The sequence below is a fragment of the Myzus persicae genome, unplaced genomic scaffold (genome assembly GCF_001856785.1).
Source record: "Myzus persicae strain clone G006 unplaced genomic scaffold, MPER_G0061.0, whole genome shotgun sequence".
Lineage (NCBI taxonomy): Eukaryota > Metazoa > Arthropoda > Insecta > Hemiptera > Aphididae > Myzus > Myzus persicae.
In genome coordinates, this window is record NW_019102320.1 from 1,392 (window position 1) to 17,058 (window position 15,667).

The window sequence follows — 15,667 nt, forward strand, 5'->3', positions numbered from 1 at the left end:
AAAAATTATTATCGAAATATGTGTTATCGGTGAGCCAAGAAGTATACTTTTTGAGTATTTTTTACTTATACATTTTAGGTGAGGCGTTGCCTCTCAACCAATAATATACATTATCCCTACCAATAATATATATTTCTGTTATAAGTTTATAATATAATATATAATATTAAGTGTATAATATTATGTAAATAATACGTATAACAGTATAATATACGTATACATAATAGTAAATATTATTATTATAATAAGTTATAAACATGTAGTAATTTCTAATGACGAAATTGTCAGTACTATCAATACTTTAATTGTTTAACACATCAACATCTTAGGTTGGTTCTTAAAATAGTTTCTAAGTAGAAAGTATTATGAAATATCAAAATATTCAATTGGTGAGATTTAAAAAAACTTGAAAATCAGCGCTATCTATCAATTGCGTTGTAAGCTATTGGAAACAAAATCCGACATGTTTTGCTTCACATCATTCATAATACTCTTGTTTATAGAAGTTAGTTATCAATTCATTAATTTGATTTATTCTATCTATGGTTATCACTGGTATATCGCGCCACAGTATCATGTGTTGACTTGTTGTAGTTCTGGCGCGTTATCAGCGTATCACGTCTATGTGTCCAAAAAATTAAAAAAGTACGTAGCGATTCGAAGACGAACTCCGTAGTGCTTTGAGCCTGGAAACTTCGTCGGCCTTATCCACTCCGTCAACCTCTTCATCCGGTATTCCGGAGCAGCAAGTGTAACCTGGTCGCCGCCCGCCATGAGCACCAACAAGGTGCAGAAGCAGGACGTGCTGCAGGCTGTGGTGGTGGCCAGCTTCTTCCACAAGAACTTCTGGCCGGCCGCCGATGGAGACAGCGCGTGCCTGATGCCGCTCGTCAACCGGCCGCTGCTCCACTACACGCTAGACATGCTCGAGTCTTCGGGTATCGTGGAAGTTATCGTGTTCTGTTCCAGTGGAAGCGCAGACCGCATCAAGGCTTCCGTGCAGCTTGCTTCAGGCGCCCGGCGGCTGAACGTCGTCTACACCACTTCGGACACATGCCGGTCATTTGGCGACGTGCTCCGGCACTTGGACGCATGTGCGCTTGTCCGAAACGACTTCGTGCTGCTGTGGGGTAACGTCGTGGGCCGACTGCCGCTGTTGCCGCTCGTCAAGCGTTTCAAGAGCCTGCGGCAAAGTGAAGACAGGGGCGCCGTCATGACCATTGTCTATCAACGATCCGGTGACCCGAACGCTTCCTCGACTGCGGACCAGACCATCGTGTTGTCCTCCGACACGGGTAGGGTGCTGTTTCACAATAGGGCCCGAGGTAAGATCTGCTTACCACTGGAGCTGGTGCTCGACAGCACGGTGGACATCAGGCGTGACTTGGTCGACACGAACGTGGTTATCTGTTCGACGGCCGTGCCGCCGCTGTTCGCCGACAACTTTGACTTCCAAACCAAGGACGACTTTGTCAAAGGGTTACTCATTAACGAAGAGATATTGAACAGCACACTCTACGCCCATGTGGTGGACGGTGACGGGTACGCCGGCGAGGTATTCGATTGGCCGTCGTACCAGCGGGTCACCCGGGACGTTTTGCATCGGTGGACTTACCCCCAGGTTCCAGAAGTGGTTGACAAATACAGCCTCAGGTACGGAAACGTCTACATTGGCGAGAACTTGAAGCTGGCCCTGACCTGCAACTTGGGTAATGATACGGTCGTGGGATCTGACTCGAAATTCGGCAGCAGCACTCGCATATCCAACACGGTCATTGGCAAAAATTGTACAATCGGCAATAATGTCACAATAGAAAACTCTTACCTTTTCGATGGTGTGACCATCATGGACAGATCCGTCATACGGTTTTCGGTTGTTGGAGAAAACTGTACGATCAAAGAGAACAGCACCATCTCAGACAGCTGTATTCTTGGCGGCGGAGTCGTAATTGAACCAAACACAGATTTGAATCAGGTACGCATACTCAGTTCTGACTCAACGAACAAGTCCAAAAAGTTAAGTGCTAAAGCCTATGCGTACGACGCGGAAAACGATTCTGATTCGGATGACGAACAAGATGTGAGAGGCTTGACCTTTCGTAAGAGAACTTGGTCAATCAATAGTGGCTCTTCGTCAGACAATGATGACACTGCATCAGTCGCAGCTTCCATTCCCGATGACACGTGCATGTTCTACTCTGAGGTTGTGGATTCATTGATCAGAGGTTTTGAAGACCACGTGCACTGTGATAACTTAATATTAGAAATTAATTCATCACGGTATGCATACAATATCAACTATAGAGAAGCAAATTTTCAAGTAATCCGAGCAATGTTGACACTGAACAGTAAAGCCGAGCTCGAGGCTCTAAACCAAGTACGGTATTATGCACAACTGCAGTCTAAATTAGACTACTTTCTGCCAGTACTGAAGAATTACATCAAATCTACGGATTCATGTGAAGATTGTCTGTCTGCAATTGAAGACATTGCCAAAGGTGAGGAGCTCCTCAACACAGTTATAGTCAAGGTAATTCATCATTTATACAACATGAACATACTGAGCGAAGAATCAATTCTCAAATGGCACGAAAAGGAAGAAGACACTCAGTTTGCAAGAACCATTAGAGAAAAAGCAAATAAACTAATTGAATGGTTAAAAGACGCAGAAGAAGAAACAGATTCTGACGAAGATGATAGTTTGTAATTTTTTTTATAAAACTTTTGCTTATGTGACATACATATAAATATATATATTTACAAAAATAAATACAAATCTTATTTGTTCTTAAAGCAAGAAATCGACAGAATACATTTTTAAGTAGTAAAATAAATAGTTAAGGTTAGTTGTACATAATATTTGATAACAAATAAATATTTACATAAATAACTTAAATATAATATGGCTTGGTAATGAAAATAAATTGTGTTAAACTTAAAAATTTTTTATCAAAATAATGCAGTATTGACAAAAAAAAAAATCAACAATGCACAGCCATAATAAAACCAATTATTAATCTCTAAGGATATGATTTTTTTTTAAATATGAATAGTAATGTGTTGGCCTGTGTCTTATGGTAACATTATAAAGAAATTGGTTCAGAAATCGGTAGTTTTTCATGAATAATATAAAAACAATACATAATTAACTTAAATTGACTAAACAGATAGTAGTAGGTGGTACTTAATGATGTGATTATACAGTAAAAATGTCAAATAATAATAATATTAAATTATAGTCTTTTGTAAATGGGATACAAGATGGGTGAGTGGGACAGGGAAAAAAATTATGTTTTATCATTCAAACAGATGAGACATGACAAACATAACTGATATTCCAGCTATTATTAACGTAAACTGTTTGATTGATTCTCTTGGGTTCTCTTCAAGTAGAAGCTCGGGCAAAACAGTAACCAAAGATATGTGAAGGAAACCGCCAGCAGTAAACGGCATAATCCAAGATGTCTTTGCCTCTAAAAAATAAAATACAAGTACAGTACAATAAAAATAGCTTTTTCAGTCATGCATTCAAGTAGTAAATATATACATTATCCATAAGAATTAATTCAATGTGCAATATGCTATACATGAATCCGAGTACAAACAGTCAAACTAAAAAAAGTAATTTAGAGTAGATTTAAAGATAAAAGTAGTTATTTTATTATAATAGTACCTACAAAGTTTATGGTTTATATAAATTAATCTTGGAGCATTTTTTCAGTAATGCAGTATACATAAATATTTTGATTGTTTTATAGTCATATTTAATATCCAAATTTCTTATCCACAGAATAATAATGAAGCTGCCAAAAAAATAAGTTTGTCTAAGGATACAGAGTTTATCCAAAGTTTATTCTTTACAAATTTCAATTATTTCATAACCTATATAGTTACTTCTATAGGCTAAAAAAAATATTTAACGAGCCATAACTAACATTTTTAAGTTAAAATAAAATAAAACGAGGAAAATGTGATTTACTTACCAACATCACCAGACACTCCACTACAGTAGATGGCCGTAAGGGCTCCAAATATGCCAGCAGAAGCTGTATATACTTGAGCACATGCAGCTTGCCAACGACTAAACCCAGACTTCAAAAGAATAGCAAAATCACCAACTTCATGTGGAATTTCGTGAACTATAATGAAAAATAAATGACATTTTTATATACATACTATTCAATAGTCTTTATAGGACGGTTAACAAATATTTTTTGCATTACCTAATATTGCCAATGTGGTAAACATACCAACTCTTGGGGATATGAGAAAACTTCCACCTAATGCCAAACCATGAGTGAAATTATCAATACAATTGGCCAATAAGTTTAAATAACCACTTATCTACAACAATACATCAAACAGTTATATTACGGTCATTGTATGTTAATTCAACATAAATACTAATTATAACTCACTAGAATGTGATTTTTTCCTTTGGTCAGTACATCATTATTGGACTTAGTTGTTTTTCCTAGATCCTTATGGTTGTTGTTGACTGAGTTTATGTCAGTAGACGCCATTTTATTTTGAATTGTTTCATTAGTTTCTTTATCGTCTGATAATGAAAACAATTTTTCAACTATGATGAATACTAATAAACCCGCCAGAACCCACCAGCCATCCCGTATCCAGTTTCCATGTCTATCTTTAAAAAATAAACAAATAAAATGTGATTATCAGACAATTGTAACAGACATTTACTATGAAACATACCTTTAGATGAAATCCATACTTCAGGTAAGACGTGTAAAAATACATCACCCAGCATACCACCAACAGAAAAACTCAACAACAGACGTAAATGTTTACTGCCAGCTATAAAAATGTTTCATTATTCAAATATATTCTAATTCAAAGTTATTATAGATTTATTTATTTTTAAATACATATCAACAATAATTTGAAATAAAATTTCAACTAAAACCACTAATCAACTTTTATTTCCTCTATTTATTTATAACAATTGAATGAAGGTTTATCTATTCAATTATTATATTTCTACAATACCTACCTATGTAGATTACCTATGTAATATTTAAAATTAATGATAATATTATTTAACAAATCAAAAATAGTCGCAGTCAATAAAATAAAAAAAATCCAATTGTTTTTTCTCTATTTGTTTACTACTAAATTTTATATAATGCTAGAGCTAATATTTTTATAAATAAATGAGTCATTCAAAACTATTATTAAAGCCCCGTGTTAAAACTTTCGACATAAAAACCAGTATGCCAATAATTATAATTCAAATAAACAAAATTTTCAAGATACCTATTCTAAATTCTAATAATATATTTGATTAACAAATGTCTTTTGGTCACATCCATAGTTGTAATTAAACTCAGAAAAACTATATTATAATAAAATCAGTATAGTATGACGTAAGTACCTGCTTTAACATGTGTAACAATATTTTACAATTTTAATTTCAATTAATTAGTAATTACCTTTTAATAAACTAACATAAATTGTAACACATGTGTAACAACAGCTGTAATCTATTACATTTACTAGTTAGTACTTGCGTCAATATAAAGGCGATATTTAATGTGGAAATTATAATAGTTTCAAGTTTGAAAAGTAACTAATTATGAATCCAAAAATTAATTTCAATAATTGAAACATGCCAGATATTTGTAATAGTCACAGAAAAATGATCTTGTTATTTGAATAACCTTGTAAAAATGTAAAGACAATGTAAATTACATAAATAGTTCACTAGAATTAGATTAATGCTATAGTTTAATGAAAGAAAAAATAACAACTAATCTATTCAAACAAAATCTAAAGACTAAATAAATGTATTATTAATTTATATAAAGCCGTAAAATAATATTAGACTTATGTTAGGTATATTAAATACTATTATACTATTTGGTTTAGTATTTACTTAGTAGTGTATCCTTATTAGTAGGATCCAGATGTTTATGGTCAGAAAAAGTCGAAGTATGATGCTAATAATATTAATAATATATGGTTTAAAAGTCTAAAAGGTATAAAAGTTCTAATTATATTCTCTTAAAAAATTAAAAAATATGATTTTTATGGATAGTTAATTTATGAACATCAAATAAGCTTTTAAAAGAAAATTTTAAATATATATTTTTTTATTAAAAATATAAAATAAGAAAAAAAACGAGATGACTTGATAGTTCTATCATTGAGGACATGTCAAAGTTTTTGGATGTACCTACAATTATTAACATAACAACTAACTAACTAAAAACCATTTTCAAACAAACACAATCCAATAATTGGTGATCTAAAAAAAAAAGTTATTTAGGCACCTCAAAATTAATAATTATAATTGAAAATAAATAATTAGTACTTTTTCTCACAATTTACAAAACATTCCAAGATAATTATTTTAAAGAAACTAAATATTCTCAATTCTCAAACCCTTGAAATATTCTCAAAAATACAAAGAAAACCAAATCTTGCAAATTTGATTGCAATAAATCAATTTCATTATTCACTTCCAAAGTCCCAAAAAGCTGTATACACTCAATGAATATACCCAAAAATATCCTACTTATAAGTTATAAATTATAATATTTATTATTATATCAAATCAAAAAATGTACTGAACATCACCGTTTATTTTCTAGACTTAGAGTTTGTTGTGTACCTAACTAAAACTTGAATATACATTTTAACAATATAAACCATATGGAACAATACACAATTATTCAAAAAATATTTCAAATAAAGCTGTCTGAGTAATTAATATACGCATGAACAAGTTGTTTTTTCTTTAAGCTAGTTTAATGATTACTACTGACATTATCATGTAATTAAGTACAACGCATCATACAATAGATTACAACATAGTTACTCACAAAGACACAGACTCAATTAAGTTTCAATTCCTTGATCTTAACTCAAAACCACAGTTTTAATTGTATGGCTGAATGCACACATTATTGACTAATATTATTTAGTTATTCAATGCCAAAATTATTGGTTATCTGTGGTACTACCACAAGTAACAAGTTTTTTTACTGAATTTGTAGATAGGTGAGCAATATTTTATAATATAATCAACGTGAAACTGTGAAAGTGTCTGTTGAATATGCTGTTTAAATAATAATGAACAATTAATTTGTCTTAAAGTCTGTAACTCAAACAGGATGTATTTAATCGAAAGTGTATCTAATCTGTAGACATGCACAACTGTCAATCACCATCAAGGCCAACTAGAGGATTTTGGACATTTATGCTAAGTTTGTTTGTAAGGTTATAAGGCCATTATAGATTTCTTTGTTGACACAATTTTTGTATTATGATTTGTAAGAACACCTTAAAAAATATAGCTCAACTTATACAAAATACCTATATCAATTTTAATACTTCACATGAAAGTAGACTTTGTATAAATGTCTTAAACCATATTCAGGTATATGGTTATTAGTTATTACTTATTAAAATACAATATATTACTTCTCACAGAAGAATTGTGTTGAAAATGGTTAATTCATCATGTTAAGCCACTATAATATACAAATATGGCTAGTTATAGAAGTTATATACACATTATTTGAAGTGAAATAACAAATTAATTGTTTGAAATTTATAATTTGTATTTATAATATGTACAGCATAGTAATTGTACAAGATTTATAGACAAAGACTGACCTAGAAAACATAACAATTTACCTATAGAAAAATAGCAACTTGAACAATGAACATTCTTATAATAATTTGGATTAGTACATGCATTTGACTATTAAAATATCCATGTCAGGCATTCAATAAATCAAATAACCACCATACCAAATCTACGTAAATAAAATGATAATTATTAGATACTTAAGTATTATACTCTTATAAGTATAATTATTTTCCCATTTTTGCTAATATCTAAAATCTAACTATCAAGCTAATATTATATGTTATATTATAGAGGACATAATCACACCACCAGTAGAGTAAGATGTACTGTATACCAAGTAAAAATTACATAAACTAATTATACCTATTCTAACATTCATTACAAAATTCTATTGGTAAACTAAGAGCACCTTTATCTTATTATTACTTTTGAGATAACAGTTAATATATTATGTCAATGTTAGAACAACTAAACAATCACTATCTAGTTTAGAATAAAAACATTGATTAAAACCAAAACTATTCAGTTTGATTAAAAACCTAGTTCGATATGATTTCATAACAGTCTTTTCACCTCGAGTTTCACTATGAATTAATAGAAAATAAGTTTGTCTCAGAATATAAATACTTACGTCCAGTTTTTAGAGAAATTGAGTCATTGACTGGCAATATGAGTAGGGGGAAAAGTCCACTGAGGCCCACGACAATGGACCCAATCACAGACATAAAGACTGGCTGATACTGTGTGGACAGGAACATTGTTGCAGCCGTTCCCATGATATTTGAGTAACAATCGCCAAACAATCCGTGACCAAACAGAGTAGAGTTCTGGACGTCGTATACAACGGGAGCAGTATTCATGTGATATGCACTCATAGCGTAGGAATACAATTTTGATATGTATTATGTGAAATTTTCAAATAAAAGAAAATCCAAGTATAAGTGTGTGTTGGACGGGGAGGTGGATGTCCAAGACTGCTATGAATGCTTCTGACACCGCACAGCAATCTCAACAACAGAGAATTGGTTGTCGAGTTGTTTTTTATTTTTATCAGCTCACTTCACCTGAAAAAAAAAGTACCCAATAATAATAACATGAGAAGAGCAGCAATATTAATCTAAAACGCAAATAAATGATTTATAATCGTCTCTAATAGACTCTCACACATGCCACTCTCTTCTCTCTCTCTATATATCTCTCACACAGCAGTTCTATAGGTATCTCTCTTAACCGCCATGTTTACTATTCAATACGACAATACGCAATATTTACATAAATGAGCGTAGGTAAATAGGTAGTAATTAAGAGTAGTTATTAATATTATTACTACCTAGTCAGTTTTTGTCTTGCACCTACGACCTACCTATTCGCACTTCGCGTTCAGCCGATGATGATTAAACCGGCTAATTATAATACCTTTTACATATTATTATTATTATTATTACCAATGATCGGGTTATCTCGCCGCGAAGCACTCGTCTTCCGACTAGGCGGGCGATTTGTAGTCGCTGCCGGCACGTCCGCCACAGCCGATTGCCATGTTTCTATTATTATAAATTGTTTTCACTTGAAACCGCTTTCGATACTACAATAATATAGGGTTCTTCCGGGGAGCGCGTCTTTCCTGGTAGGGTCCAGGTTATTCGTTTGGGTATACTATATGATTTTGTGCTTTAACAACCGTTATCGGTCGGTGCCCAATATTAAAACAATATCAATAATGACGACTAATACTCAATTCGCGAACGAGACGACAGAGTTAGGCAAACGGCGTACAATCAGTGAACATCAGACATCGGTACACGAAACGCACAGCGCGGCTGCTGCAGACTGCGGTGTTATTACTTATTGTTGTTGTTGTGTTATCGGTGGCGGTGATGGGGGGGTGGTGATAGGAGCCCCAAGGTCGCGATGACGATCGACCAACCGCGACGCGAGACGAGCAGAGCTCGCCGCGCCGCAATGACAGGAAATGAACGGACAAAGGCGAGACGGCCCTTCCTCTTTCGTTCGGACCATAACTTCTATTATTGATATTATTATTTACTATAACTACTGCGAACATAATAATATTAATTATTTTAGATTATTGTAAATTAGAATTCACAATTTGAAAATGATCTAAAGATCGGACCGTCGTCGTGATCGCTCTATCTAGCGGTCGTCAATCTGATCTCGTGCACACTCCCCACACAAGCGAATCGCTGACTATAATAGAATATTAATAATCATGATTCAGGACGATTATTTTATCTAGTCTTAGAAATTGGTTGTGAGAGTCGAGAGATTCACATTTTTTTACTCAACATGTTTTAGGAACAAAATATACCACTACAGAAGGCAGATTGTCTTTAACAGTAGCATAGTCTACCTAAATACTTAGGTAATATTGTAATTTGTTATAATTTTACTTACCTGTGATATCAACAAATAGCAATCAAATTATATGTTTTTCGAGTATTTAATAAAAATAAAACATTAGATACACCGTTTTTATAATTTCAATACTAACGTACTCATTAACACTTACCTAAGTCTAATCAACTTTTTTGGTTATAAAAACTGCCTCTTAGCCCTTAAGAGTGTTGGTTTAACAAATTATGTGTGTTCTTTCATATATACCTAGTAAAAAATGCTTCAATCGTCAACTACGAAGGCTGTTTCTACTAGCAAATTGGTTATAGTTGGTATTTCGTGTAATTGTGACCAAACGTAAAAAAAAAACGTTATTATTAATAAAAAATTAAAAGAAATCATAGAAAACTGAAATAGGTAGGCTATTAAACTATAATTTTTTATTCAATTGATTTGGTTGTTTTGGTTGTAAATATAAACGAATAACAAGGTACTTAAATCTTTTGTAAAATATATGTTGGAATCCTCAAAAGTTTAGACATGGTATAATTTTAAAAATATTTTGGTTTCTTTTTAGTTACCTACGAATTTTTAAAGAGATTTGACATTTTCCACTTTCTTTAAAGGTACCTACCCTTTTTCTATAAATATTGTTTATTGATAAGAAAAATTAAGCTCTGACATAAGATTAAAAATATATAATTCTCGGATCCTCATACGTTGTTTTTATACTGGAGTTAAAGAATAAGTTTAGAGTAACTGAGTAAAGTTTTTTATGAGCTCTTGGATGTTATAATTTAATACATTATTGCAGGGTATTCAAAAGTATATAATAATGATTTATCTTCAAACAATTTTTGTTATTTTTATACAAATATTTAGGATAGAAATTAAAAAAATTCCACTATTGCTTAAATTATCTTTTTTGTAAAAAATGACATTATTTTAAAAATATTTCTTTTCATTTACCACGAACTTAAACACCGTTCAACGGTAGTTCCATCGATATTGACTTTGAGAAATAAATAAAGTTGTACATAGTTTATATACGCAATCTAGGCTTAGAATCTTTTTTTGGGTACGTACAAAAAAAAGGGGGGGGGGGGCCGTAACTTAATGTCACCAATATTATGAAACATAAAGAAAAAGAAACTATATTCACGATCAACTACACAAAATAATAAGGTAGGACCACAATTTTTAAAGCAAACAGATTTTTTTAAGATCATTTAGCAATTGTAAATCAATCAATAATGAAAAAAACTACACTTTATAGAGAGATAACTATTTAGATATGTTATATAACAGTTATAAGTAATAACCAATTTTCCAAGCATATTTAATCAATAAAAAAAGAATAGATATGAGTCTAAAAAAATGTAATTATACTAAGAGATAATGGGTGAAATGACACTTATTACCTGGCGACTGGTGGTATAATGTTGCACAGTAGTTCAGTACCTACTATAAATATAATAATATATATAAATACCGATAGGCGATACGCCGATACATATTGTGTAGTATATTAATATTATATTATGTCTATTATTTATTATTATCATATGCATTATGCACATTATAATCTCGAAAACTCATTTTTAATTGACTTAACTATGTAACATAATATAGGTACTTAATGGATATTAGAGATAGTAATATTGTGTAATTTAAAAGAGACAAAATTACCATTTTCACTACTAGAAACAGTATATAGTACAATATTATGTCTTTAATATAACGCACATGCATAAACCTGCAAACTGTTGCTTATATTATGACGACAGTTCGAGAAGCGTTCGCCGCTTAAAGTCTATAGAGTGAAATTTATCATTGCAGTCAGCTGGATATATAAAGTAGTAGGTGTATTAAAATAATATTATATTATAATATTCTCCGGCATTAAGATAAAATGTTTAGTTTCAAGATCAAGAAATAGAAACCGGTGTCCGTCGAGTTCAAACCCGGTTTTGTTATCGGAAATATTTCGTAACATGTGCTTGAACCTACCTATAATATATAGTCATAATATAGGTGTATACTCATAAGAGATCTTAGCTAATACCTTACTAACCCGACGCACAAAAGAAGTGAATCCATTTAGAGTCACCGAAAACTGAAAATAATTTATATACATTCCTATGCACATCATAATATGCACATACTGCTGGACGTACCCATATACTGATGCACCATGCTTCAACATAGTAATATTGCGCATACCTATCTGTGGAAATTAAAAAGTGGATTTGAATAGTTGTTTTTTTCTTTTATATATTCCTGGATATACGATAGCGAGTGAAAAATGTTATATGCTTGGTACCAGTATTATATTAAACCTATTTGTGGCTTTATATGTATAAACATACAAAACATTTAATATACATTTAAATTTTAAACTTTTAAAGTACCGAAAATTAACTATTTTTTCTTCCGGGTATGTGTATCTATATATTACTGAGCTAAAGAACTCCTCTAGGGGCTTATACACGCATACATGTTGTTATGCATGTAGTATATGGCATGCAAGAAGCAGTGCACAAAATATACATGTATACAGTATACCAAGTACCTAGTGTTAGGTAATAAGTATTTAACATCAGTGAGACCAAAACTGCAGAATCGCGTAATATATTTTTAATTTTAGAATATTTAGATAAAGATTTTACGCAATATTTTTACTTAATGAACTTAATATATTATAAATGTATTCATATGTACCTATATATCAAAATAAATATTATGTACATTTATACGTATTTTAGGTATTCATCAATGACTTTTATATTTTATTAATTATTACCTACTTACCATTTTAGAAATTTACTTTTCTTTTCATACATAGTTCATGAAAAAACTAAAAAATAATTCACAAATTAAAATTAACAATTAGTAAATTAAAACATTTAAAACTGTGGATATTTTGGTAATATTTTTTTCAACTTACGCGTGAGTTCCAATAATATAGTTAACAAATCACGATAGACTTTAGTTCTAATTTTCTAATTACAGCAAGTTTAGTTCAATAATCCAACTGACCAGGAGACCTGGTTTTTATCATTGGTTTTTTCCCCGGTTACCATGATAGATTACATAGTATTACCAATTATGCACAATATTATAATATGACAATTGACAACAATACGCTCTATATAAATATAATATCCATTAACCGCAATAATAGGGGACTACCAACACACAGAGGTTGAGAATTCTTGACTTAATAGCTAATATATAATTTGTTTAGTTATCTTTATTTCAATGCACTTAATTCTAATTTGCAATTTTATCGATACAATTTACATACGTATACTGAAGACACATATACTATACAGATATTCTATTTAAATTATAATGTCATAGGCATTCAATATCGACGCACAAAATGTCGTAACAAGAATAATTTACCTACATTTTTACGAAATTATTTTTGCTTGCCTAAGTTGTAAGCATCATTATAATGTAGTACTCACTGTGTTAAGAGGACAGTAACTAGTAAGTAACACTGGAATTTGGGATCTCTGTGTTATAAGTGAGTAACGTAGTAAATTTATGCTCAGAAGATCACGTGTAGTTTCGTTAGTCCAAAAATTGAGTGAATCGACCTCTTTTGAAACTTGATTTTAAGAACATTATCTGTAGGACTGTATGTATGAAGGATTTTTTCCGATAGTTCAATGTTTTAGTAATTTTTGAGTATATAATATGGCATAAATTAAAAATGCTCATACTCACTTTAAAACTGAATAATTATCGTAAAGAACCCACATACAAACAAACATAGATAATGTTCTTACCATCAAGTTTCGTAAGAGGTCGATTCACTCAATTTTTTAAACTATTGAAGCTGCTAACACGTGATCTGCTGAGCGTACATTTGCTATGTTACGTACTTGTAAGACGGAGACAACCAATGCCAGTGTTACGTCCTCTTAAGTGTTTATATTATAAAATATATAATATGTTATATGATTAGATATATTTACAAATTGCAGTTTATTTTTGCAAAGTTTATATAATTATGACCATATGTAGAGTGAAGACTACGCTGGGACTAAGTATTAAGTCGTAAGTAAGAAGAATCGACAATAGTGTAAGATGAGCGATGACTGATGAGTGATGACCAACGTATATTTAGGTATTCGTGAAAACTTGGACATTAAACTGCTCATATGTAATTATACCTATATATATAAATATATTACAGGCAAAGTAGGAAATCCGGGCATTGTATACAAATACAATACCCGAACATTTTGCCAATGTAAGAATGATTATTTAAATACACAAATTTTTTTTACATTGACCAGGCATTGTACGAGAGAGCCCGGGCAAAGAGTACTGGGGTTTAAGTGGACAAAGTGAATTAAATACAGAGTATTGCGAACACTTCAAATGGCATTCATACGAAGCAAGTACCTGCAGCAACATACTTAATTTGTTTGATAACACGACTTACGAGATACCTATCTTATTCAGGAACAAATAAACTTACATTTATACTATTATGTAACATTACATTGTAATAATAATTTGCTAAAATAACAATAACTTAGTAGATATTCTAAATAGTAATTAATATTAATTTTATTCTTGTCAACCTTTAGGCTTTAGATAAGTATAAAAGTTCTTCAATTTTATAGAAGGTAGTATTATAGCCTATAGGTGCCTAACAATGATTCAATGGGTAATATATTTAAAAATTATGAAAAGGTAGGTAAGTAACTAATATTTGAGACATCTATTTGTGAGTTTTTTATCTTTATAAAAATACCAGTCTTATGAAATAGTAATAAAAAAAAAATACTCAGTAAGATGTTTTGTTTAATTTTCGATATTTAATCTACAGTGCTCAATTAGACGTTGACCACCAATCAAAGTAACTGCAGTACCTATATTTAAAATTATTGAAAACACATTATTTTTAATAACAAACACTTTGGGTTATAAAATAATTAAATTAGTGATTTAAAACTAATTATTGAGAAACTTTTCTTCCATTAATTTGTTCGTAAAATCATTAGAGATAAGTCGTTCATTAGATAAACCTTATCTACATAAGAAATATGATTTCCTATAGTTTTAATATTTTATCCTAAACTGTTCAAACGGAAATAGATTTTGAATAGAACATTTTCAAATTGTATTATTAAAGTAGATATTTTTACGTAGTAAACATTTATACGAGTTGCGGACAAATGCTCATAAAATTAGCATGTGTAAATTAGTAAAATTATTGTGTAAAAAGTAAATTATTTAGTACTTTAGTGTTAAGTAGCTTTTATGGAGTGTGAAATATTAAAACGATAAATATAACAGTTTAACACTGCTTATTATAGTGCCTAAATGTATTATGCATACCAACTCCCTTTTTATCTGCGTTGATATATTCATATTTCAAACAGTGTTGCTTATCAAATAATTTTATTAGGTATTTTCGTATTTACTATTTACTGTTTATATACCTACATTATATATAATTATTAAAAATACATTGTATAACTTACTAAAAATGTAATATGGTAAATTCAATATATTATTGATAAATTAAAACAAATTACCTATAAGTAGTGTCTTATTAATCCTCTAACTGATTGTTTTTTTCTGTTAAGAGTTTGCAAAATAGTTAGAAAACAATTTAAAACGAGATGAGTAGTACCTATACAATTACACACAAAATGTACCTAACAGAAA

General features: G+C 30.9%; 2 protein-coding genes across 2 annotated transcripts; one reads left to right on the forward strand and one right to left on the reverse strand.

Moving 5' to 3' along the window:
• The first annotated feature begins 545 nt into the window (after window positions 1-545).
• LOC111031868 (translation initiation factor eIF-2B subunit epsilon) lies at window positions 546-2,770 on the forward strand. The gene has a single exon (XM_022311980.1). The coding sequence runs from the start codon at window positions 773-775 to the stop codon at window positions 2,705-2,707; it is 1,935 nt and encodes a 644-aa protein (XP_022167672.1). The 5' UTR covers window positions 546-772; the 3' UTR covers window positions 2,708-2,770.
• A 230-nt stretch (window positions 2,771-3,000) lies between these two features.
• Window positions 3,001-9,474, reverse strand: LOC111031869 (zinc transporter ZIP13 homolog). The gene is made up of 7 exons (XM_022311981.1): window positions 9,064-9,474; window positions 8,250-8,682; window positions 4,717-4,818; window positions 4,419-4,648; window positions 4,224-4,344; window positions 3,984-4,139; window positions 3,001-3,473 (listed from the first exon to the last, which is right to left on the reverse strand). The coding sequence occupies exons 2-7, from the start codon at window positions 8,491-8,493 to the stop codon at window positions 3,298-3,300; spliced, it is 1,029 nt and encodes a 342-aa protein (XP_022167673.1). The 5' UTR covers window positions 8,494-8,682; window positions 9,064-9,474; the 3' UTR covers window positions 3,001-3,297.
• Between the last annotated feature and the right edge of the window lie 6,193 nt (window positions 9,475-15,667).

Excerpts from the sequence above, each read along its gene's own strand:
- LOC111031868 (XM_022311980.1), top strand. The coding sequence starts at position 773 with ATGAGCACCAACAAGGTGCAGAAGCAGGACGTGCTGCAGGCTGTGGTG.
- LOC111031869 (XM_022311981.1), bottom strand. The coding sequence starts at position 8,493 with ATGAGTGCATATCACATGAATACTGCTCCCGTTGTATACGACGTCCAG. Across the intron at positions 4,819-8,249 it reads AATTTCTCTAAAAACTGGAC|CTGGCAGTAAACATTTACGT; the intron begins GTAAGTATTTAT and ends ACATTTTTATAG. Across the intron at positions 3,474-3,983 it reads TGGAGTGTCTGGTGATGTTG|AGGCAAAGACATCTTGGATT; the intron begins GTAAGTAAATCA and ends TTTATTTTTTAG.